This window comes from Coregonus clupeaformis, unplaced genomic scaffold (assembly GCF_020615455.1).
Source record: "Coregonus clupeaformis isolate EN_2021a unplaced genomic scaffold, ASM2061545v1 scaf3427, whole genome shotgun sequence".
Lineage (NCBI taxonomy): Eukaryota > Metazoa > Chordata > Actinopteri > Salmoniformes > Salmonidae > Coregonus > Coregonus clupeaformis.
The window spans coordinates 5,001-29,596 of record NW_025536881.1 but is presented as its reverse complement, the minus strand read 5'-3'; the positions used below and the strand labels follow the sequence as shown (position 1 = coordinate 29,596).

The window sequence follows — 24,596 nt, the reverse complement described above, 5'->3', positions numbered from 1 at the left end:
CCTCCCTGTCTATATCTCCCTCCCTGTCTATATCTCCCTCCCTCCCTCCCTGTCTATATCTCCCTCCCTGTCTATTCTCCCTCCCTGTCTATATCTCCCCCTGTCTATATCTCCCTCCCTGTCTATATCTCCCTCCTCCCTCCTCCCTGTCTATATCTCCCTCCCCTCTCTATATCTCCCTCCCTGTCTATATCTCCCCTCCCTCCCTCCCCTCCCTGTCTATATCTCCCTCCCTCTCTATATCTCCCTCCCTCTCTATATCTCCCTCCCTCTCTATATCTCCCTCCCTCTCTCTATCTCCCTCCCTGTCTATATCTCCTCCCTCCCTCCCTCCCTGTCTATATCTCCCTCCCTCTCTATATCTCCCTCCCTCTCTATATCTCCCTCCCTCTCTATATCTCCCTCCCTCTCTATATCTCCCTCCCTCTCTATATCTCCCTCCCTGTCTATCTCCCTCCCTCCCTCCCCTCCCTGTCTATATCTCCCTCCCTCTCTATATCTCCCTCCCTCTCTATATCTCCCTCCCCTCTCTATATCTCCCTCCTCTCTATATCTCCCTCCCTCTCTATATCTCCCTCCTGTCTATATCTCCCTCCCTCCCTCCCTCCCTGTCTATATCTCCCCTCCCCCTGTCTATATCTCCCTCCCCTGTCTATATCTCCCTCCCCTGTCTATATCTCCCCCCTGTCTATTCTCCCCCTGTCTATCTCCCTCCTGTCTATCTCCCTCCCTGTCTATATCTCCCTCCCTGTCTATATCTCCTCCCCTCTCTATATCTCCCTCCCCTCTATATCTCCCTCCCTGTCTATGTCTCCCTCCCTCCCTCCCTCCCTGTCTATATCTCCCTCCCTGTCTATATCTCCCTCCCTCTCTATCTCTCCCTCCCTGTCTATCTCTCCCCTCCTCCTCCCTCCCTGTCTATATCTCCCTCCCTCCCTCCCTCCCTGTCTATATCTCCCTCCCTGTCTATATCTCCCTCCCTCTCTATATCTCCCTCCTGTCTATATCTCCCTCCCTCCCTCCCTCCCTGTCTATATCTCCCTCCCTCCCTCCCTCCCTCTCTATATCTCCCTCCCTCTCTCCCTCCCTGTCTATATCTCCCTCCCCGTCTATATCTCCCTCCCTCCCTCCCTCCCTGTCTATATCTCCCTCCCTGTCTATATCTCCTCCCTCCCTCCTCCTGTCTATATCTCCCTCCCTGTCTATATCTCCCTCCCTGTCTATATCTCCCTCCCCTCCCTCCCTCCTCCTGTCTATATCTCCCTCCCTCCTCCCTCTGTCTATATCTCCCTCCCTCCCTCCCCCTGTCTATATCTCCCTCCCCTCCCTCCCTCCCTGTCTATATCTCCCTCCCTCCCTCCCTCCCTGTCTATCTCCCTCCCTCCCTCCCTCTTCCTCATCTCCCTCCCCTGTCTATATCTCCTCTCATATCTCCCTCCCCGTCTATATCTCCCTCCCTCTCATATCTCCCCTCCCCTGTCTATATCTCCCTCCCTGTCTATATCTCCCTCCCTGTCTATATCTCCCTCCCTGTCTATATCTCCCCTGTCTATATCTCCCCTGTCTATATCTCCTCCCCGTCTATATCTCCTCCCTCTCTATATCTCCCTCCCTGTCTATATCTCCCTCCCTGTCTATATCTCCCTCCCTGTCTATATCTCCCTCCCTGTCTCTCTCTCCCCCTGTCTATATCTCCCTCCCTCCTCATATCTCCTCCCCGTCTATATCTCCCTCCCTGTCTATATCTCCCTCCCTGTCTATATCTCCCTCCCTGTCTATATCTCCCTCCTCCCTCCCCTGTCTATATCTCCCTCCCCGTCTATATCTCCCTCCCTGTCTATATCTCCCTCCCTGTCTATATCTCCTCCCTGTCTATATCTCCCCTCCCTGTCTATCTCCCTCCCTCTATCTCCCTCCCCTGTCTATATCTCCCTCCCCTGTCTATATCTCCCTCCCCTGTCTATCTCCCCCTCCCTGTCTATATCTCCCTCCCTGTCTATATCTCCCTCCCTCTCTGTCTATATCTCCCTCCCCGTCCCTATCTCCCTCCCCTGTCTATATCTCCCTCCCTGTCTATATCTCTCCTCCCTGTCTATATCTCCCTGTCTATCTCCCTGTCTATATCTCCCTCCCTGTCTATATCTCCTCCCCTGTCTATATCTCCCCCCGTCTATATCTCCCTCCCTGTCTATATCTCCTCCCTGTCTATATCTCCCCTCCCTGTCTATATCTCCCTCCCGTCTATCTCTCCCTCTCTATATCTCCCCTCCCTGTCTATCTCCCTCCCTGTCTATATCTCCTCCCTCCTGTCTATATCTCCTCCCCCGTCTATATCTCCCTCCTCCCCCTGTCTATATCTCCCTCCCCGTCTATATCTCCCTCCCTGTCTATATCTCCCTCCCTGTCTATATCTCCCTCCCTCTCTCCCCTGTCTATATCTCCTCCCCGTCTATATCTCCCCCTCCCCTGTCTATATCCTCCCTCTCCCTGTCTATATCTCCCTCCCTGTCTATATCTCCCTCCCTGTCTATATCTCCCCCTCCTGTCTATATCTCCTCCCTGTCTATCTCTCCCCCCTGCTATATCTCCCTCCCTGTCTATATCTCCCTCCCTCCCTCCCTGTCTATATCTCCCTCCTCTCTATATCTCCTCCCCGTCTATATCCTCCCTCCCCTGTCTATTCTCCTCCCTCTCTATCTCCCTCCCTGTCTATATCTCCCTCCCTGTCTATATCTCCCTCCCTGTCTATATCTCCCTCCCTGTCTATATCTCCCTCCCCTCTCCCTGTCTCTCCCTCCCTCGTCTATATCTCCCTCCCTGTCTATATCTCCTCCCTGTCTATATCTCCCCTCCCTCTCTATATCTCCCTCCCTCTGTCTATTCTCCCTCCCCGTCTATATCTCCCTCCCTGTCTATACCCTCCCCTCTATACTCCCTCCCTGTCTATATCTCCCTCCCTGTCTATATCCCCTCCCTGTCTCTCCCTCCTCCCTCCCTGTCTATATCTCCTCCCTGTCTATATCTCCCTCCCTGTCTATATCTCCCTCCCTGTCTATATCTCCCTCCCTGTCTATATCTCCCTCCCTCTCTATATCTCCCTCCCTCTGTCTATATCTCCCTCCCCGTCTATATCTCCCTCCCTGTCTATATCTCCCTCCCTGTCTATATCTCCCTCCCTCTCTATATCTCCCTCCCTCTGTCTATATCTCCCTCCCCGTCTATATCTCCCCTCCCTGTCTATATCTCCCTCCCTGTCTATATCTCCCTCCCCTGTCTATATCTCCCTCCCTGTCTATATCTCCCTCCTCCCTCCTGTCTATCTCCCTCCCCTGTCTATATCTCCCTCCCTCCCTCCCTGTCTATATCTCCCTCCCCGTCTATATCTCCCTCCCTGTCTATATCTCCCTCCTGTCTATATCTCCCTCCCTGTCTATATCTCCCTCCCTGTCTATATCTCCCTCCCTGTCTATATCTCCCTCCCTGTCTATATCTCCCTCCCTCTCTATATCTCCCTCCCTGTCTATATCTCCCTCCCGTCTATATCTCCCTCCCTGTCTATATCTCCCTCCCTGTCTATATCTCCCTCCCTCTCTATATCTCCCTCCCTCTGTCTATATCTCCCTCCCCGTCTATATCTCCCTCCCTGTCTATATCTCCCTCCCTGTCTATATCTCCTCCCTGTCTATATCTCCCCTCCCTGTCTATATCTCCCTCCCTGTCTATATCTCCCTCCCTGTCTATATCTCCCTCCCTGTCTATATCTCCCTCCCTGTCTATATCTCCCTCCCTGTCTATATCTCCCTCCCCGTCTATATCTCCCTCCCTGTCTATATCTCCCTCCCTGTCTATATCTCCCTCCCTGTCTATCTCCCTCCCTGTCTATATCTCCCTCCCCTGTCTATATCTCCCTCCCTGTCTATATCTCCCTCCCTGTCTATATCTCCCTCCCTCCCTCCCTCCTGCCTGTCTATATCTCCTCCCTGTCTATATTCTCCTCCCTGTCTATATCTCCCTCCCTGTCTATATCTCCCTCCCTGTCTATATCTCCCTCCCTGTCTATATCTCCCTCCCTGTCTATATCTCCCTCCTGTCTATATCTCCTCCCTGTCTATATCTCCCTCCCTCCTCCCCTGTCTATATCTCCCTCCCTGTCTATATCTCCCTCCCTGTCTATATCTCCCTCCCTCCCTCCCTGTCTATATCTCCCTCCCTGTCTATATCTCCCTCCCTGTCTATATCTCCCTCCCCGTCTATATCTCCCTCCCTGTCTATATCTCCCTCCCTGTCTATATCTCCCTCCCTGTCTATATCTCCCTCCCGTGTCTATATCTCCCTCCCTGTCTATATCTCCCTCCTCCCTCCCTCCCTCTGCCTGTCTATATCTCCTCCCCTGTCTATATCTCCCTCCTGTCTATATCTCCCCTCCCCTGTCTATATCTCCCTCCTGTCCATATCTCCCTCCCTGTCTATATCTCCTCCCTGTCTATATCTCCCTCCCTGTCTATATCTCCCTCCCTGTCTATATCTCCCTCCCTCCCTCCCTGTCTATATCTCCCTCCCTGTCTATATCTCCCTCCCCTGTCTATATCTCCCTCCCTCCCTCCCTGTCTATATCTCCCCCTCCCTGTCTATATCTCCCTCCCCTGTCTATATCTCCCTCCCCTGTCTATATCTCCCTCCCTCCCTCCTCTGTCTATATCTCCCTCCCTGTCTATATCTCCTCCTGTCTATATCTCCTCCCCCTCCCTCCCTCCCTCTGCCTGTCTATATCTCCCTCCCTGTCTATATCTCCCTCCCTGTCTATATCTCCCTCCCTGTCTATATCTCCTCCCTCTCTATATCTCCCCCTCCCTCTGTCTATATCTCCCTCCCCCGTCTATATCTCCCTCCCTGTCTATATCTCCTCCCTGTCTATATCTCCCTCTCTGCCTATCTCTCCCTCCTGTCTATATCTCCTCCCTCCTGTCTATATCTCCCTCCCTGTCTATATCTCCCTCCCTCTCTATATCTCCCTCCCTCTGCTCTATATCTCCCTCCTGTCTATATCTCTCCCTCCTGTCTATATCTCCTCCCCTCTCTATATCTCCCTCCTCTGTCTATATCTCCCTCCCTGTCTATATCTCCCTCCCCGTCTATATCTCCCTCCCTCCCTCCCTCCCTGTCTATATCTCCCTCCCGTATATCTCCCTCCCTGTCTATATCTCCCTCCCTCCCTCCCTCCCTCCCTCCCTCCCTCCCTCCCTCCCTCTGCCTACACCTCCCACCCTCTGTCTATACAGTGGGGGAAAAAAGTATTTAGTCAGCCACCAATTGTGCAAGTTCTCCCACTTAAAAAGATGAGAGAGGCCTGTAATCTTCATCATAGGTACACGCTCACTATGACAGACAAAATGAGAATTTTTTTCTCCAGAAAATCACATTGTAGGATTTTTAATGAATGTATTTGCAAATTATGGTGGAAAATAAGTATTTGGTCAATAACAAAAGTTTCTCAATACTTTGTTATATATCCTTTGTTGGCAATGACACAGGTCAAATGTTTTCTGTAAGTCTTCACAAAGTTTTCACACACTGTTGCTGGTATTTTGGCCCATTCGTCCATGCAGATCTCCTCTAGAGCAGTGATGTTTTGGGGCTGTCGCTGGGCAACACGGACTTTCAACTCCCTCCAAAGATTTTCTGTGGGGTTGAGATCTGGAGACTGGCTAGGCCACCCAGGACCTTGAAATGCTTCTTACGAAGCCACTCCTTTGTTGCCCGGCGGTGTGTTTGGGATCATTGTCATGCTGAAAGGCCCAGCCACGTTTCATCTTCAATGCCCTTGCTGATGGAAGGAGGTTTTCACTCCAAAATCTCACGATACATGGCCCCATTCATTCTTTTCCTTTACACGGATCAGTCGTCCCTGGTCCCAGAAAAACAGCCCCAAAGCATGATGTTTCCACCCCCATGCTTCACGTAGGTATGGTGTTCTTTGGATGCAACTCAGCATTCTTTGTCCTCCAAATACGACGAGTTGAGCTTTTACCAAAAAAGTTGTATTTTGGTTTCATCTGACCATATGACATTCTCCCAATCCTCTTCTGGATCATCCAAATGCACTCTAGCAAACTTCAGACGGGCCTGGACATGTACTGGCTTAAGCAGGGGGACACGTCTTGCACTGCAGGATTTGAGTCCCTGGCGGTGTAGTGTATTACTGATGGTAGGCTTTGTTACTTTGGTCCCAGCTCTCTGCAGGTCATTCACTAGGTCCCCCCGTGTGGTTCTGGGATTTTTGCTCACCGTTCTCTGTGATCATTTTGACCCCACGGGGTGAGATTTCTGCGTGGAGCCCCAGATCGAGGGAGATTATCAGTGGTCTTGTATGTCTTCCATTTCCTAATAATTGCTCCCACAGTTGATTTCTTCAAACCAAGCTGCTTACCTATTGCAGATTCAGTCTTCCCAGCCTGGTGCAGGTCTACAATTTTGTTTCTGGTGTCCTTTGACAGCTCTTTGGTCTTGGCCATAGTGGAGTTTGGAGTGTGACTGTTTGAGGTTGTGGACAGGTGTCTTTTATACTGATAACAAGTTCAAACAGGTGCCATTAATACAGGTAACAAGTGGAGGACAGAGGAGCCCCTTAAAGAAGAAGTTACAGGTCTGTGAGAGACATAAATCTTGCTTGTTTGTAGGTGACCAAATACTTATTTTCCACCATAATTTGCAAATAAAATCATTAAAAATCCTACAATGTGGTTTTCTGGAGAAAAAATCTCAATTTGTCTGTCATAGTTGACGTGTACATATGATGAAAATTACAGGCCTCTCTCATCTTTTTAAGTGGGAGAACTTGCACAATTGGTGGCTGACTAAATACTTTTTTTCCCCCACTGTATAGACAGAGGCAGGGAGATATAGACAGACAGCCAGACAGACAGACAGACAGACAGACAGACAGGGAGGGGAGATATAGACGGACGGACGGGAGGGAGGGAGGGAGGGAGGGAGGGTGAAAGCAGACACTTGGGACGTATGCAGAAGAGTGCAAGGTTATAGAACATTCAGATAAAAATATACGATGTAGAACAAACAAGACTATTGAACAGAATAGAGTCATATCAGACTGAATAAGCCCCTGATTTAAAACAAGACTTATCTTTCTAAGTAACACAATATTTACTTAGATAATAATCACAATTTGTGACCCAAGTGTCAAAGCCATTTTCTAATCAAACCTGAAATGAATCTTTTTCCGATCTAACATTTTACTCTTGTCCCATTCCTCTCTTTAGTTTATTAGCGGGCGTTACTTCTACACCCAGGCCTACAAGGCCCTGAAACACAGAACAGCCAACATGGACGTGCTCATCGTGCTGGCCACCTCCATAGCCTTCACCTACTCCGTGGTCATCCTCATGGTCGCCATGATAGAGAGGGCAAAGGTCAACCCCATCACCTTCTTTGACACGCCCCCCATGCTGTTTGTTTTCATCTCCCTGGGACGCTGGCTGGAGCAGATCGCCAAGGTATTGGACCTATGTATCTTCTACAACTTCCCAAACTCGGTCGGAATCAACTGTGTAGTGCTAGGGCAAAAAACCAAAATGTGCAACCGGGCTGGGGGGTACTTCCCCGTGTTTGGGAAACCCCGTCCTAGAAGATATGCTTTATAGCACCATACAGCAGTAGCACCAAAGCATGGTGCTATTTCTGTAGCTAGAGTACGTCTCTTTTAATGATAAGTTATCCGTTTGTGTCATCGCTAAAGTATGCTTGTGTATAGCTATTGCAGCCATACACTCCTGACCTGCTCCGTCTCCCCTCCAGAGTAAGACGTCAGAAGCTCTGTCTAAGCTGATGTCCCTTCAGGCCAGCGAGGCGACAGTGGTCACTCTCAACACGGACATGTCTGTACTCAGGTACTTCACTGAAGAGCTCCTGTTTCTAGACCTGGAACTGGAAAACCTGGGTGTTTTTGCTCTTAACCGAAACAGTTTCTGGCACTGAGATTAGGAGTTGGATAAGGCAGGCTGACATTGTGTTTAAGTTTCATTTCAATGTTAAATCCGAACTGACCGCAGGCTGACATTGAACATTAAACCCTTTGAGACTTGCATATGGCATAGGTCCACTGTATTATAAATCGGACTACAGGCGTATCTCTCTGTCCATGTCAGTGTATTATAAATCAGACTACAGGCGTATCTCTCTGTCCATGTCAGTGTATTATAAATCAGACTACAGGCATATCTCTCTGACCATTTCAGTGTATTATAAATCAGACTAAATGCGTATCTCTCTGTCCAAGTCAGTGTATTATAAATCAGACTACATGCGTATCTCTCTGTCCATGTCAGTGAGGAGCAGGTAGATGTGGAGCTGGTCCAGAGAGGAGACGTGGTCAGGGTGGTTCCCGGAGGGAAGTTCCCCGTAGATGGGAGGGTCATCGAGGGACACAGCATGGCTGACGAGTCTCTCATCACAGGTGGGTTACAGTGGAGGATCAACTCTGAGGATGCTGGAGAAGATGCATCTCAAGTCTGAAGCTTCTGAAGCTTCCTTTCCTTGTTTCCTTAACACTACTTTGAAATGACTGTTTCTCCAAGCACGGTTAATATTTCTCTGTGGAACGGCACTATTTAGGTTGTGTTCCTGGCTAGTGTCTCATCTCGGATGTGTTTTGTGTCCCAGGTGAGGCCATGCCAGTGACTAAGAAGCCAGGCAGCTCAGTGATAGCTGGCTCTATCAACCAGAACGGCTCTCTACTCATCACTGCTACACACGTAGGCCTGGACACAACCCTGTCTCAGATAGTCAAACTAGTGGAGGAGGCTCAGACATCTAAGGTGAGGGTGGTGGGGATAATATGTTAGCTTTTGGGTAAATTATCTCCTGTGTCCTGGAGTTTTAGTTGGATAAGATATGTAGATATTTGTCAGTATTTGCTGTTTACAGAACTGACCTTGGTCAACACATGATGGAGGATTTGTCTCAGAATACATTTTTAACTGGTTCTGAGCAGGAAGAGCTTCACCTCTGTGACCTCGGACCTACGCTTTAACCTTTGACCTCTGTCACCTCTGACCGTTCCGCTGCAGGCTCATGCAGCAGTTTGCAGATAAGATCAGTGGTTACTTTGTCCCGTTCATCGTTGGTGTCTCTCTCCTCACTCTGTTCGGCCTGGATCCTCATTGGCTTTGTCGACTTTCCACTTGTGAGAAATACTTCCCTGGAGTAGCCTTTACTATACTGATATCTATATAAAACCTTTACTATACTGATATCTATAAAAACCTTGACTATACTGATATCTATATAAAACCTTTACTATACTGATATCTATATAAAACCCTTTACTATACTGATATCTATATAAATCCTTTATTTACTGATATCTATATAAAACCTTTACTATACTGATATCTATGTAAAACCTTTACTATACTGATATCTATATAAAACCTTTACTATACTGATATCTATATAAAACCTTTACTCAGACTGATATCTATATAAAACCTTTACTAGACCGATATCTATATCAAATCCTTTACTATACTGATATCTATATAAAACCTTTACTATACTGATATCTATGTAAAACCTTTACTATACTGATATCTATATAAATCCTTTACTATACTGATATCTATATAAATCCTTTACTATACTGATATCTATATAAAACCTTTACTATACTGATATCTATGTAAAACCTTTACTATACTGATATCTATATAAATCCTTTACTATACTGATATCTATATAAAACCTTTACTATACTGATATCTATGTAAAACCTTTACTTTATGATATCTATATAAAACCTTTACATACTGATATCTATATAAAACCTTTACTATACTGATATCTATATAAAACCTTTACTATACTGATATCTATATAAAAACCTTTTACTATACTGATATCTATATAAAACCTTTACTATACTGATATCTATATAAAATCTTTACTATACTGATATCTATATAAAACCTTTACTATACTGATATCTATATAAAACCTTTACTGAGGGTGTATTTAGCTAAATCATTCCACTTAAATACCTGTATTTACATCCTGTCTCCTCTTTGTGAGAGCAGTATGGGGAATCTGCTGTCACCTGTCCACTCCTGTTTAAACAGTGGAGACTGATCAAGTGGGGAATCTGCTGTCACCTGTCCACTCCCTGTTTTAAACAGTGGAGATTGATCAAGTGGGAATCTGCTGTCAGCTGTCCACTCCCTGTTTAAACAGTGGAGACCGATCAAGTGGGAATCTGCTGTCACCTGTCCACTCCCTGTTTAAACAGTGGAGACTGATCAAGTGGGGAATCTGCGGTCACCTGTCCACTCCCTGTTTAAACAGTGGAGATTGATCAAGTGGGGGAATCTGCTGTCAGCTGTCCACCCTGTTTAAACAGTGGAGACTGATCAGTGGGGAATCTGCTGTCACCTGTCCACTCCTGTTTAAACAGTGGAGACTGATCAAGTGGGGAATCTGCTGTCACCTGTCCACTCCCTGTTTAAACAGTGGAGACTGATCAAGTGGGGAATCTGCTGTCAGCTGTCCACTCCCTGTTTAAACAGTGGAGACTGATCAAGGGAAGGAAGCAAGGAGAGGAAATCAATGTTAGTCGATTGAAAGGTAACCCAGACTGTTCCCCTGTTTCACTGTCTCTCTGTCTCCCTCTACAGGGCTATGATCAGAGCATCTCCAAGGCAGAAGCCGTGATCAGGTTTGCCTTCCAGGCCTCCATCACGGTGCTGTGTATCGCCTGCCCCTGCTCTCTGGGCCTGGCGACCCCGACAGCAGTGATGGTGGGCACGGGGGTGGGCGCTCAGAACGGCATCCTCATCAAGGGAGGGGAACCACTAGAGATGGCACACAAGGTGAGTGTGAAGAAGATTCTATCAACCAATCAATAGTCGGTCACTAATTATATCATATTGATAGTAAAAATCATTAGTAACGTTTGATATGTTATGCCTCATGTTTGTAGTCAGAATCTGATTAACTGTGACTGTTGCAGTAACTTGGTGTATGTTATTAGATTGTCTGAGAATAGCTATACAATTGCTTCCCTTATTCCTAACTTGTTACAAAAACGGTCTAATTTTGCAGATCCAGACAGTGGTGTTTGATAAGACTGGGACCATCACCTACGGAGCTCCTAAAGTTATCCAGCTGAAGATTTTAGTGGAGGGGAACAGGATGCCTCGCTCCTGCCTGCTGGCCATTGTAGGGACTGCAGAGAACAACAGTGAACACCCACTGGGAGCTGCTATCACCAAGTACTGTAAACAGGTGAGTCTGATTCCATCACCAAGTACTGTAAACAGGTGAGTCTGATTCCATCACCAAGTACTGTAAACAGGTGAGTCTGATTCCATCACCAAGTACTGTAAACAGGTGAGTCTGATTCCATCACCAAGTACTGTAAACAGGTGAGTCTGATTCCATCACCAAGTACTGTAAACAGGTGAGTCTGATTCCATCACCAAGTACTGTAAACAGGTGAGTCTGATTCCATCACCTAGTACTGTAAACAGGTGAGTCCAGCTGAACCTCAGTCCTAAAGCTGACAGGGAGGAGACTGGTTGTGAGTCTTTGTGAGTTGATCATTCCCAGTGTCTGGATGACCTCCAGAATATTTTTGGCCCTGTATGTCATTGTGGGTCCAGATAAAGTGTACTAATCTGTCTGTCTGTATTAGGAGCTGGGTACAGAGTCCCTGGGTGGGTGTACTGACTTCCAGGCTGTACCAGGCTGTGGTATACGATGCCAGGTCAGTAACACCGAGACCCTGCTGAGACATCATCATGAGGACAGTGACGACAACAACCAGAGAAACAGTATTCTGGTCCAGATCAGTGACTCCAGGATCAGGCCAGGCTCACACCCGCTCATCATGGACCCCCAGCCTCTCAGTATGTACTTGGATATGTGGTCTAAAATAGGGCAGCTATTTTACTATTTTAATGTATTTATTTTTACCCCTTTTTCTCCCCAATTGGTAGTTACGGTCTTGTCCCATCGCTGTAACTCTCGTATGGACTCAGGAGATGCGAAGGTCGAGAGCCATGCGTCCTCCGAAACACGATTCTGCCAAGCCGCACTGCTTCTTGACACACTGCTCGCTTAAGCCAGCCGCACCAATGTGTCGGAGGAAACACTGTACAACTGGCGACCGTGTCAGCGTGCATGTGCCCGGCCCGCCACAGGAGTCGCTAGAGCGCGATGGGACAAGGACATCCCAGCCGGCCAAACCCTCCCCTAACCCGGACGACGCTGGGCCAATTGTGCGCCGCCTCATGGGTCTCCCGGTCGCCACACAGCCCGGGATCGAACCCGGGTCTGTAGTGACGCCTCAAGCACTGCGATGCAGTGCCTTAGACCGCTGCGCCGCTCGGAGGGCCTTTTTTATTATTTTTTGAAGTGGAATGAAAACACAACCCTGAGTTACTCCTTATTGTCAATTATTATTCAACGTGAGGCCTAAAGATTCCCCAGTGTTTCCACTGCATCCATCAAATGCATGCTATACATTCTGCCTACATTCTAGGCTACGTTCTAGTCTAACCCCTATTCCCCTCTGTTCCTCTGTAGCCCTGGTGCAGACAGCGTCCTATGTGGTGTTGATAGGGAACCAGTAACCTCTCTGTCTGTTCCTCTGTCTGCACCAGGGCTATAGCGTCCTATGTGGTGTTGATGGGGAACCAGTAACCTCTCTGTCTGTTCCTCTGTCTGCACCAGGGCTATAGCGTCCTATGTGGTGTTGATAGAGAACCAGTAACCTCTCTGTCTGTTCCTCTGTCTGCACCAGGGCTATAGCGTCCTATGTGGTGTTGATAGGGAACCAGTAACCTCACTGTCTGTTCCTCTATAGCCCTGGTGCAGACAGCGTCCTATGTGGTGTTGATGGGGAACCAGTAACCTCTCTGTCTGTTCCTCTGTCTGCACCAGGGCTATAGCGTCCTATGTGGTGTTGATAGGGAACCAGTAACCTCTCTGTCTGTTCCTCTGTCTGCACCAGGGCTATAGCGTCCTATGTGGTGTTGATAGGGAACCAGTAACCTCTCTGTCTGTTCCTCTGTCTGCACCAGGGCTATAGCGTCCTATGTGGTGTTGATGGGGAACCAGTAACCTCTCTGTCTGTTCCTCTGTCTGCACCAGGGCTATAGCGTCCTATGTGGTGTTGATAGGGAACCAGTAACCTCTCTGTCTGTTCCTCTGTCTGCACCAGGGCTATAGCGTCCTATGTGGTGTTGATGGGGAACCAGTAACCTCTCTGTCTGTTCCTCTGTCTGCACCAGGGCTATAGCGTCCTATGTGGTGTTGATAGGGAACCAGTAACCTCACTGTCTGTTCCTCTATAGCCCTGGTGCAGACAGCGTCCTATGTGGTGTTGATAGGGAACCAGTAACCTCTCTGTCTGTTCCTCTATAGCCCTGGTGCAGACAGCGTCCTATGTGGTGTTGATAGGGAACCAGTAACCTCACTGTCTGTTCCTCTATAGCCCTGGTGCAGACAGCGTCCTATGTGGTGTTGATGGGGAACCAGTAACCTCACTGTCTGTTCCTCTATAGCCCTGGTGCAGACAGCGTCCTATGTGGTGTTGATAGGGAACCAGTAACCTCACTGTCTGTTCCTCTATAGCCCTGGTGCAGACAGCGTCCTATGTGGTGTTGATGGGGAACCAGTAACCTCTCTGTCTGTTCCTCTGTCTGCACCAGGGCTATAGCGTCCTATGTGGTGTTGATGGGGAACCAGTAACCTCTCTGTCTGTTCCTCTGTCTGCACCAGGGCTATAGCGTCCTATGTGGTGTTGATGGGGAACCAGTAACCTCTCTGTCTGTTCCTCTGTCTGCACCAGGGCTATAGCGTCCTATGTGGTGTTGATGGGGAACCAGTAACCTCACTGTCTGTTCCTCTGTCTGCACCAGGGCTATAGCGTCCTATGTGGTGTTGATGGGGAACCAGTAACCTCACTGTCTGTTCCTCTGTCTGCACCAGGGCTATAGCGTCCTATGTGGTGTTGATAGGGAACCAGTAACCTCTCTGTCTGTTCCTCTATAGCCCTGGTGCAGACAGCGTCCTATGTGGTGTTGATGGGGAACAGGGAGTGGATGAGGAGGAACGGACTCCAGATCAGACCCGATGTAGATGAGACCATGACTGAACATGAACGCAGGGGACGCACTGCTGTACTGGTGGCTGTCGACGGTGAGTTTGTGTGTGTGTGTGTGTGTGTGTGGGATGCACAATAAGTACTCTGACAGTGGCTCCCAATGTTCTATTATCCATGACCCCGAGGCACTTCCACATCTAAAAAGATTGGATGGGTATTAGAAAAATGCTAATAGCTCTGAGTAGCCTTCTAATATCAACACTAGCATAACACTTAGAATGTATTCCCAATATACTGCTTCATTCTACATGGAATTCTAGTATGGATATTGGAGCATAGCCATTTAATCCATTGTGTTGCTGAGTCTATAACCTCTCTCTCTCAATTTAATGTAATTTAAGGGCTTTATTGGCATGGGAAACGTGTGTTAACATTGCCAAAGCAAGTGAAGTAGATGTGCAAATAGTTAAAGTACAAATGGGAAAATAAATAAACATAAATATGGGTTGTATTTACAATGGTGTTTGTTCTTCACTGGTTGCCCTTTTCTTGTGGCAACAGGTCTAATTCTTTGTGGATCGCTGTAATCTGAGGGAAATATGTGTCTCTAATATGGTCATACATTTGGCAGGAGTTTAGGAAGTGCAACTCAGTTTCCACCTCATTTTGTGGGCAGTGTGCACATAGCCTGTCTTCTCTTGAGAGCCAGGTCTGCCTACGTCGGCCTTTCTCAATAGCAAGGCTATGCTCACTGAGTCTGTACATAATCAAAGCTTTCCTTAAGTTTGGGTTAGTCACAGTGGTCAGTTATTCTGCCACTGTGTACTCTCTGTTTAGGGCCAAATAGCATTCTAGTTTGCTCTGTTTTTTTGTTTGTTCTTTCCAATGTGTCAAGTAATTATATTTTTGTTTTCTCATGATTTGGTTGGGTCTAATTGTGTTGTTGTCCTGGGGCTCTGTGGGCTCTGTTTGTGTTTGTGAAGAGAGCCCCAGGACCAGCTTGCTTAGGGGACTCTTCTCCAAGTTAATCTCTCTGTAGGTGATGGCTTTGTTATGAAAGGTTTGGGAATCGCTTCCTTTTAGGTGGTTATAGAATTTAACAGCTGTTTTCTGGATTTTGATAATTAGCGGGGATCGGCCTAATTCTGCTCTGCATGCATTATTTGGTGTTTTACGTTGTACACTGAGGATGATTTTGTCTCTCTCTCTCTCACCACCCTCTCCCTCTCTCTCTCTCTAACCACTCTCTCTCTCACCTCCCTCTATCTCTCTCTCACCACCCTCTTCCTCTCTCTCTCTCTCTCTCTCTCACTCTCTCTCTCACCACCCTCTCTCTCTCACCACCCTCTCCTTCTGTCTCTCACCTCCCCCTCTCTCCTACCACTATCTCTCTCTCACTACCCTCTCTCACCACCCACTCTCTCTCTCCTACCACTCTCTCTTTCTCTCACTACCCTCTCCCGCTCTCTCACCACCCTCTGTCTCTCTCTCACCACCCTCTCTCTCTCTCTCTCTCTCACCCTCTCTCTTTCTCTCTCTCTCTCTCACCACCCTCTCTCTCTCTCTCTCTCTCACCACCCTTTCTCTCACCACCCTCGCTCTCTCTCACCACCCTCTCTTTCTCTATCTCTCTCATCTCTCACCACTCTGTCTCTCTCTGTCTGTCTCTCACCACCCTCTCCCTCTGTCTCTCCCGCTCTCTCCCGCTCTCTCCCTCTGTCTCTCCCGCTCTCTCCCTCTGTCTCGCTCTCCTCTGTCTCTCCCGCTCTCTCCCTCTGTCTCTCCCGCTCTCTCCCTCTGTCTCTCCCGCTCTCTCCCTCTGTCTCTCCCGCTCTCTCCCTCTGTCTCTCCCGCTCTCTCCCTCTGTCTCTCCCGCTCTCTCCCTCTGTCTCTCCCGCTCTCTCCCTCTGTCTCTCCCGCTCTCTCTCTGTCTCTCCCGCTTCTCCTCTGTCTCTCCCGCTCTCTCCCTCTGTCTCTCCCGCTCTCTCCCTCTGTCTCTCCCGCTCTCTCCCTCTGTCTCTCCCTCTGTCTCTCTCCCTCTGTCACCCTCTCCTTCTCTCTCTGTGTAGGTCTGCTTTGTGCGATGATAGCCATAGCAGACACAGTGAAGCCAGAGGCAGAGTTGGTGGTTCACACCCTGCAGGCCATGGGTCTGGAAGTGATTCTGATGACTGGAGACAACAGCAGGACGGCACAGGCCATCGCTGCTCAGGTACGGGACAGGACTGGATTGGCTAGGTGGTCTTCATAAGGTCTGGGGATCCATGTACACATTTCATCTTCCCAACTCAGGTTATTCAAGCCATCAAAGAGCTGTGTTTAGGAGACTACATAGACTACTACATGCAAATATAATGGCTTGGGATTTTGATGAATGAATGCACTGAACCAGAACATTATTTGCAGATGAAAAGGAATGTCGTTTTGTAAGTCACTCTGGATAAGAGCGTCTGCTAAAGAACCCACATGTAGTTTTATAGTGGCTTTGTGAACTGTAATTTAGCTGTCTCCGTCTCTCCTCCAGGTGGGTATCAGGAAGGTGTTTGCGGAGGTGCTGCCATCCCACAAGGTTGCCATGGTAGAGCAGCTGCAGCAGGCAGGGAAGAGGGTGGCCATGGTGGGTGACGGGGTCAACGACTCGCCCGCTCTGGCCATGGCAGATGTTGGCATCGCCATAGGAACGGGCACTGACGTGGCCATAGAGGCAGCTGATGTGGTGCTGATCAGGGTGAGGAGAAGAGGGCAAGACTAGACTTGGTGTGGTTACATGTTAATATGTCTGCCTGTCTGTCTGATAATCCCTACATGTTAATGTCTGTCTGTCTGATAATCTCTACATGTTAACATGTCTGTCTGATAATCTCTACATGTTAACATGTCTGTCTGATAATCTCGACATGTTAATATGTCTGTCTGATAATCTCGACATGTTAACATGTCTGTCTGATAATCTCGACATGTTAATATGTCTGTCTGATAATCTCGACATGTTAATATGTCTGTCTGATAATCTCTACATGTTAATATGTCTGTCTGATAATCTCGACATGTTAATATGTCTGTCTGATAATCTCGACATGTTAACATGTCTGTCTGATAATCTCGACATGTTAATATGTCTGTCTGATAATCTCGACATGTTAATATGTCTGTCTGATAATCTCGACATGTTAATATGTCTGTCTGATAATCCCGACATGTTAATATGTCTGTCTGATAATCTCGACATGTTAATATGTCTGTCTGATAATCCCTACATGTTAATATGTCTGTCTGATAATCCCTACATGTTAATATGTCTGTCTGATAATCTCGACATGTTAATATGTCTGTCTGATAATCTCGACATGTTAATATGTCTGTCTGATAATTTCGACATGTTAATATGTCTGTCTGATAATTTCGACATGTTAATATGTCTGTCTGATAATCTCGACATGTTAATATGTCTGTCTGATAATCTCGACATGTTAATATGTCTGTCTGATAATCTCGACATGTTAATATGTCTGTCTGATAATCCTACATGTTAATATGTCTGTCTGATAATCCCGACATGTTAATATGTCTGTCTGATATCCCTACATGTTAATATGTCTGTCTGATAATCCCTACATGTTAATATGTCTGTCTGATAATCTCGACATGTTAATATGTCTGTCTGATAATCTCGACATGTTAATATGTCTGTCTGATAATCTCGACATGTTAATATGTCTGTCTCGATAATCTCGGACATGTTAATATGTCTGTCTGATAATCTCGACATGTTAATATGTCTGTCTGATAATCTCGACATGTTAATATGTCTGTCTGATAATCTCGACATGTTAATGTGTCTGTTCGATAATCCCGACATGTTAATATGTCTGTCTGATAATCTCGACATGTTAATATGTCTGTCTGATAATCTCGGCATGTTAATATGTCTGTCTGATAATCTCGACATGTTAATATGTCTGTCTGATAATCTCGACATGTTAATATGTCTGTCTGATAATCTCGACATGTTAATATGTCTGTCTGATAATCTCGACATGTTAATATGTCTGTCTGATAATCCCTACATGTTAATATGTCTGTCTGATAATCTCGACATGTTAATATGTCTGTCTGATATCCCTACATGTTAATATGTCTGTCTGATAATCCCTACATGTTAATATGTCTGTCTGATAATCTCGACATGTTAATATGTCTGTCTGATAATCTCGACATGTTAATATGTCTGTCTGATAATCCCTACATGTTAATATGTCTGTCTGATAATCTCGACATGTTAATATGTCTGTCTGATAATTTCGACATGTTAATATGTCTGTCTGATAATCCCTACATGTTAATATGTCTGTCTGATAATCCCTACATGTTAATATGTCTGTCTGATAATCTCGACATGTTAATATGTCTGTCTGATAATCTCGACATGTTAATATGTCTGTCTGATAATCTCGACATGTTAATATGTCTGTCTGATAATCTCGACATGTTAATATGTCTGTCTGATAATCTCGACATGTTAATATGTCTGTCTGATAATCTCGACATGTTAATATGTCTGTCTGATAATCTCGAGCATGTTAATATGTCTGTCCGATAATCCCGACATGTTAATATGTCTGTCTGATAATCTCGACATGTTAATATGTCTGTCTCGATAATCTCGACATGTTAATATGTCTGTCTGATAATCTCGACATGTTAATATGTCTGTCTGATAATCTCGACATGTTAATATGTCTGTCTGATAATCTCGACATGTTAATATGTCTGTCTGATAATCTCGACATGTTAATATGTCTGTCTGATAATCCCTACATGTTAATATGTCTGTCTGATAATCTCGACATGTTAATATGTCTGTCTGATATCCCTACATGTTAATATGTCTGTCTGATAATCTCGACATGTTAATGTCTGTCTGATAATCTCGACATGTTAATATGTCTGTCTGATAATCTCGACATGTTAACATGTCTGTCTGATAATCTCGACATGTTAATATGTCTGTCTGATAATCTCGACATGTTAATATGTCTGTCTGATAATCTCGACATGTTAATATGTCTGTCTGATAATCTCGACATGTTAATATGTCTGTCTGATAATCCCGACATGTTAATATGTCTGTCTGATAATCCCGACATGTTAATATGTCTGTCTGATAATCCCGACATGTTAATATGTCTGTCTGATAATCTCGACATGTTAATATGTCTGTCTGATCATCTCTACATGTTAATATGTCTGTCTCAGGGTTTCTGTTAGCCAGTAATAGCTGGCTTTTGGCCCAAAAAATGAAATGAAAAGCTGATGAATAAAATTGACACCGTCCAATTGCCCGGGACAAGAAAAAAAATCCCATTGCAAAATTATGCTTTTTTTTTTGCCTATTCATTGATGGAAATACATGCTTATTGGTCTATAGGTTCATTTGCATACTTTAGTGGAATTAAATTGGAGCTTCGTAAATCGTTATGTATCATATTCATCACAGCATGATGAGCGGAAATCTGTCAAGATGGAGCGAAAGCTGCTGCTACGGCTTCTCAAACAGCTCATTGTTGCTGCCGGAGTGAAACATGCTTTTATAAGCCCAATTGCACAACAATTCTAAATGCAATCGTGTGTTAACAGTTTTGATGGCCACGATTAAAAAGAGCTACGATGAGGACTTCCGCAATGTCGGCTTTAAGAAGACGAGTCTGCGTTGCGTCCTCTAACTAGCAATTTGTAAAGGCATTTTGACACGGTTTGCCTGTTCGTTAATAGTGAGTTGGAAGTTAAAACAACTATTTTATCGCCAAAACAAAATATGCCCAATCTTGCAAAGCCTCAGACGAGGCATGGAAAAGTGCCCCCCTCTGACAGCCCGTCTTCGGCCTCGGCGGATGCTAGCTCGGAAGAAGCACCAGCATGGTTCAGAATGGAGATGGACAAGGGTATAACAGAAATCCAAGAGACACTTTCAGAACGCCTCATCAAAAATGATGTGCACCCACTGGAAATCGAAAGGGCCCATCGCACGCTACGGAGGCGGCTGCCTGGCCAGGTTGCACCCAGGGCATTTGTCATTACATTTCTACGGTACCAGGACTCTGTCCGCATCCTCTCTGCTGCCCGAGCAAAGGGAGAGCTCAAGTACGGAGATGCCAGAATCATGATCTTTCCGGATCTTTCTCCCGTACCACACAAGAGGAGGCTTGGCATACGGCCTGCGCTAACCGGCGACTTTCTGGATGGAAACCAAGAATGGTGAGCGCAAGTTTGACTCTGTGAAGACGGCTGAAACATACATGAGGAAAGAACTCCCTGACTTGTTGCCGTCTACTCCATCATGAGGAACTGTCTTTTGAACTTGGATACAGTGGATAGTGAACTGTTAGATCATGAGGATACAACGAGATGACTCATTGGATCGACTGGCTGGCACGGCTGGCTGGATAGATGGCAAGTGCGATAATGACTTGCGAGGTAACGTTGGATCATAGTTAATGTTGGCTGCGCTATTTAGCCAGCTCGCTACGTTTACAAGGGTGTGAGTATAACTAAAGCCACACTATGCAATTTTTTTTCTTGGACTTTTATTTTACGCATAGAGGTCGGGTTTGGTTAAATAGTTATGTGACTTTAGACTGGGTTTCAAGCCTAACTATGTTGTTTATATTACTTCAGGGAATTTGAGCTACTATTACGTTTGCTGGCTTGTTTATTGTTAGAGATGTATGCTAGCGTTAGTGATACAGAGGCAGGGATAAACTACTCACTGGCTGGCCACCTAACTGCCAGCTAGCTGATAGAAATTGGTCATAAGATTTGATCTGATCTTCATCTAAGTCACAACAGTAGACAAACACAGTCTGCTTAAACTAATAACACACAAACAATTATACGTTTTCATGTCTTTATTGAACACACCGTGTAAACATTCACAGTGCAGGGTGGAAAAAGTATGTGAACCCTTGGATTTGATAACTGGTTGACCCTCCTTTGGCAGCAATAACCTCAACCAAACCTGTTCTGTAGTTGCGGATCAGACCTGCACAATGGTCAAGAGGAATTTTGGACCATTCCTCTTTACAAAACTGTTTCAGTTCAGCAATATTCTTGGGATGTCTGCTGTGAACCACTCTCTTGAGGTCATGCCACAGCATCTCAATCGGGTTGAGGTCAGGACTCTGACTGGGCCAGGAGGTCAGGACTCTGACTGGGCCAGGAGGTCAGGACTCTGACTGGGCCAGGAGGTCAGGACTCTGACTGGGCCAGGAGGTCGGGACTCTGACTGGGCCAGGAGGTCAGGACTCTGACTGGGCCAGGAGGTCAGGACTCTGACTGGGCCAGGAGGTCAGGACTCTGACTGGGCCAGGAGGTCGGGACTCTGACTGGGCCAGGAGGTCAGGACTCTGACTGGGCCAGGAGGTCAGGACTCTGACTGGGCCAGGAGGTCAGGACTCTGACTGGGCCAGGAGGTCAGGACTCTGACTGGGCCAGGAGGTCAGGACTCTGACTGGGCCAGGAGGTCAGGACTCTGACTGGGCCAGGAGATCAGGACTCTGACTGGGCCAGGAGGTCGGGACTCTGACTGGGCCAGGAGGTCAGGACTCTGACTGGGCCACTTTCTTCTGTTGAAGCCATTCTGGTGTTGATTTACTTCTGTGTTTTGGGTCGTTGTCCTGTTGCATCACCCAACTTCTGTTGAGCTTCATTTGGCGGACAGATAGCCTTACATTCTCCTGCAAAATGTCTTGATAAACTTGGGAATTAATTTTTCTGTCGATGATAGCAAGCTGTCCAGGTCCTGAGGCAGCAAAGCAGCCCCAAACCATGGTTCACATACTTTTTCCAACCTACACTGTGAATGTTTAAATGATGTATTCAATATAGACAAGAAAAATACAATAATTTGTGTGTTATTAGTTTAAGCAGACTGTGTTTCTCTATTGTTGTGACTTAGATGAAGATCAGATCAAATTTGATGATCAATTTATGCAGAAATCCAGGTAATTCCAAAGGGTTCACATACTTTCTCTTGCCACTGTATATATATATATTTTTTGGGGTGGTTGGGAGGGTGAACTCAGGATGATGGCGATTGTTTAACTAATTGTCTCTATGTTATATTTCAGGGATAATAGTTATCGTCTGGTAAAGGTTTTCATTTATTCATCATAGCTTGATGTCTTTTTTCCTGCGCTGCTTGAGTGCGTTTGTGGTCATCGCTTTTGGCGCTCCGCCGGAGTATGAAACATTGTACAAGTCTGCAGGGGATGCCCCTGACACAACGCAGGAGTTTTTGAACAAACTCAATTTACAAGCTTTTAACTAATGAGGATAGAGAGTACTTGGAGAAAGAGATTACATCTGAGGAAATTAGGGAATCCATTTTCAACACTGCTGGCGGAAAATCACCAGGGTTAGACGGATTCCCTATTGAATTCTATAGATCCTTTTTACCCAAACTAATTGAGCCCCTTTGCAATATGTTTAATTATGCCATAGAGACAGAAACGCTCCCAGACGCACTGGAACAAGCACTGATCACAGTGTTGTTAAAACCCGGGAAAGATCCTCTGCTTTGTGGGTCGTGTAGACCAATATCTTTATTGAACACTTCATATAACATTCTTGCAAAACTCATAGCTCTTAGACTAGATAAGGTTCTTCCTGACTTGGTTGATATGATAGTCTCCTGAGTGGCGCAGTGGTCTGCGATGCAGTGCTAACTGTGCCACTAGAGATCCTGGTTCGAATCCAGGCTCTGTCGCAGCCGGCCGCGACCGGGAGACTCATGGGCGGCGCACAATTGGCCCAGCGTTCGTCCAGGGTAGGGGAGGGAATGGCCGGCAGGGATGTAGCTCAGTTGATAGAGCATGGCGTTTGCAACGCCATGGTTGTGGGTTCGATTACCACGGGGGGCCAGTATAAAAAATACAAAATACAAAAATGTATTCACTAACTGTAAGTCGCTCTGGATAAGAGCGTCTGCTAAATGACTAAAATGTAAATGTAAATATGGACCAAACAGGCTTTGTAAGAAACCGCTCATCTCCTGATATCAGATTATTTAATATTATGTAGAGAATGACCAAGAACCTGTAGTGGCGGCTTCATTAGATGCGGAAAAAAGCTTTTGAACGCATAGAATGTTACTACCTGTTTGAAGTTTTACATAGGATGAATATTGGACCTAAGTATGTACAGTGGGGAGAACAAGTAGTGATACACTGCTGATTTTGCTAGGTTTTCCTACTTACAAAGTATGTAGAGGTCTGTAATTTTTATCATAGGTACACTTCAACTGTGAGAGACGGAATCTAAAACAAAAATCCAGAAAAACACATTGTATGATTTTAAAGTAATTAATTAGCATTTTATTGCATGACATAAGTATTTGATACATCAGAAAAGCAGAACTTAATATTTGGTACAGAAACCTTTGTTTGCAATTACAGAGATCATACGTTTAATGTAGGTCTTGACCAGGTTTGCACACACTGCAGCAGGGATTTTGGCCCACTCCTCCATACAGACCTTCTCCAGATCCTTCAGGTTTCGGGGCTGTCGCTGGGCAATACAGACTTTCAGCTCCCTCCAAAGATGTTCTATTGGGTTCAGGTCTGGAGACTGGCTAGGCCACTCCAGGAACTTGAGATGCTTCTTACGGAGCCACTCCTTAGTTGCCCTGGCTGTGTGTTTCGGGTCGTTGTCATGCTGGAAGACCCAGCCACGACCCATCTTCAGTGCTCTTACTGAGGGAAGGAGGTTGTTGGCCAAGATCTCGCGATGCATGGCCCCATCCATCCTCCCCTCAATACGGTGCAGTCGTCCTGTCCCCTTTGCAGAAAAGCATTCCCAAAGAATGATGTTTACACCTCCATGCTTCACGGTTGGGATGATGTTCTTGGGGTTGTACTCATCCTTCTTCTTCCTCCAAACACGGCGAGTGGAGTTTAAACCAAAAAGCTCTATTTTTGTCTCATCAGACTACATGACCTTCTCCCATTCCTCCTCTGGATCATCCAGATGGTCATTGGCAAACTTCAGACGGGCCTGGACATGCGCTGGCTTGAGCAGGGGGACCTTGCGTGCGCTGCAGGATTTTAATCCATGACGGCGTAGTGTGTTAGTAATGGTTTTCTTTGAGACTGTGGTCCCAGCTCTCTTCAGGTCATTGACCAGGTCCTGCCGTGTAGTTCTGGGCTGATCCCTCACCTTCCTCATGATCATTGATGCCCCACGAGGTGAGATCTTGCTTGGAGCCCCAGACTGAGGGTGATTGACCGTCATCTTGAACTTCTTCCATTTTCTAATAATTGCGCCAACAGTTGTTGCCTTCTCACCAAGCTGCTTGCCTATTGTCCTGTAGCCCACCCCAGCCTTGTGCAGGTCTACAATTTTATCCCTGATGTCCTTACACAGCTCTCTGGTCTTGGCCATTGTGGAGAGGTTGGAGTCTGTTTGATTGAGTGTGTGGACAGGT

General features: G+C 46.4%; 1 protein-coding gene across 1 annotated transcript in view; it reads left to right on the top strand.

Annotated features, from left to right (window-relative positions):
* LOC121530933 (copper-transporting ATPase 1-like) overlaps positions 1–24,596 on the top strand; it is a 44,126-nt gene that overhangs the window by 16,100 nt on the left and 3,430 nt on the right. The window contains 12 exon segments of the mRNA XM_045220243.1: positions 7,278–7,511; positions 7,813–7,904; positions 8,343–8,470; positions 8,677–8,837; positions 9,094–9,162; positions 9,164–9,199; positions 10,683–10,877; positions 11,110–11,292; positions 11,702–11,915; positions 14,065–14,211; positions 16,186–16,328; positions 16,641–16,844. Of these exon segments, the coding sequence (XP_045076178.1) occupies positions 7,278–7,511; positions 7,813–7,904; positions 8,343–8,470; positions 8,677–8,837; positions 9,094–9,162; positions 9,164–9,199; positions 10,683–10,877; positions 11,110–11,292; positions 11,702–11,915; positions 14,065–14,211; positions 16,186–16,328; positions 16,641–16,844 (1,806 nt within the window).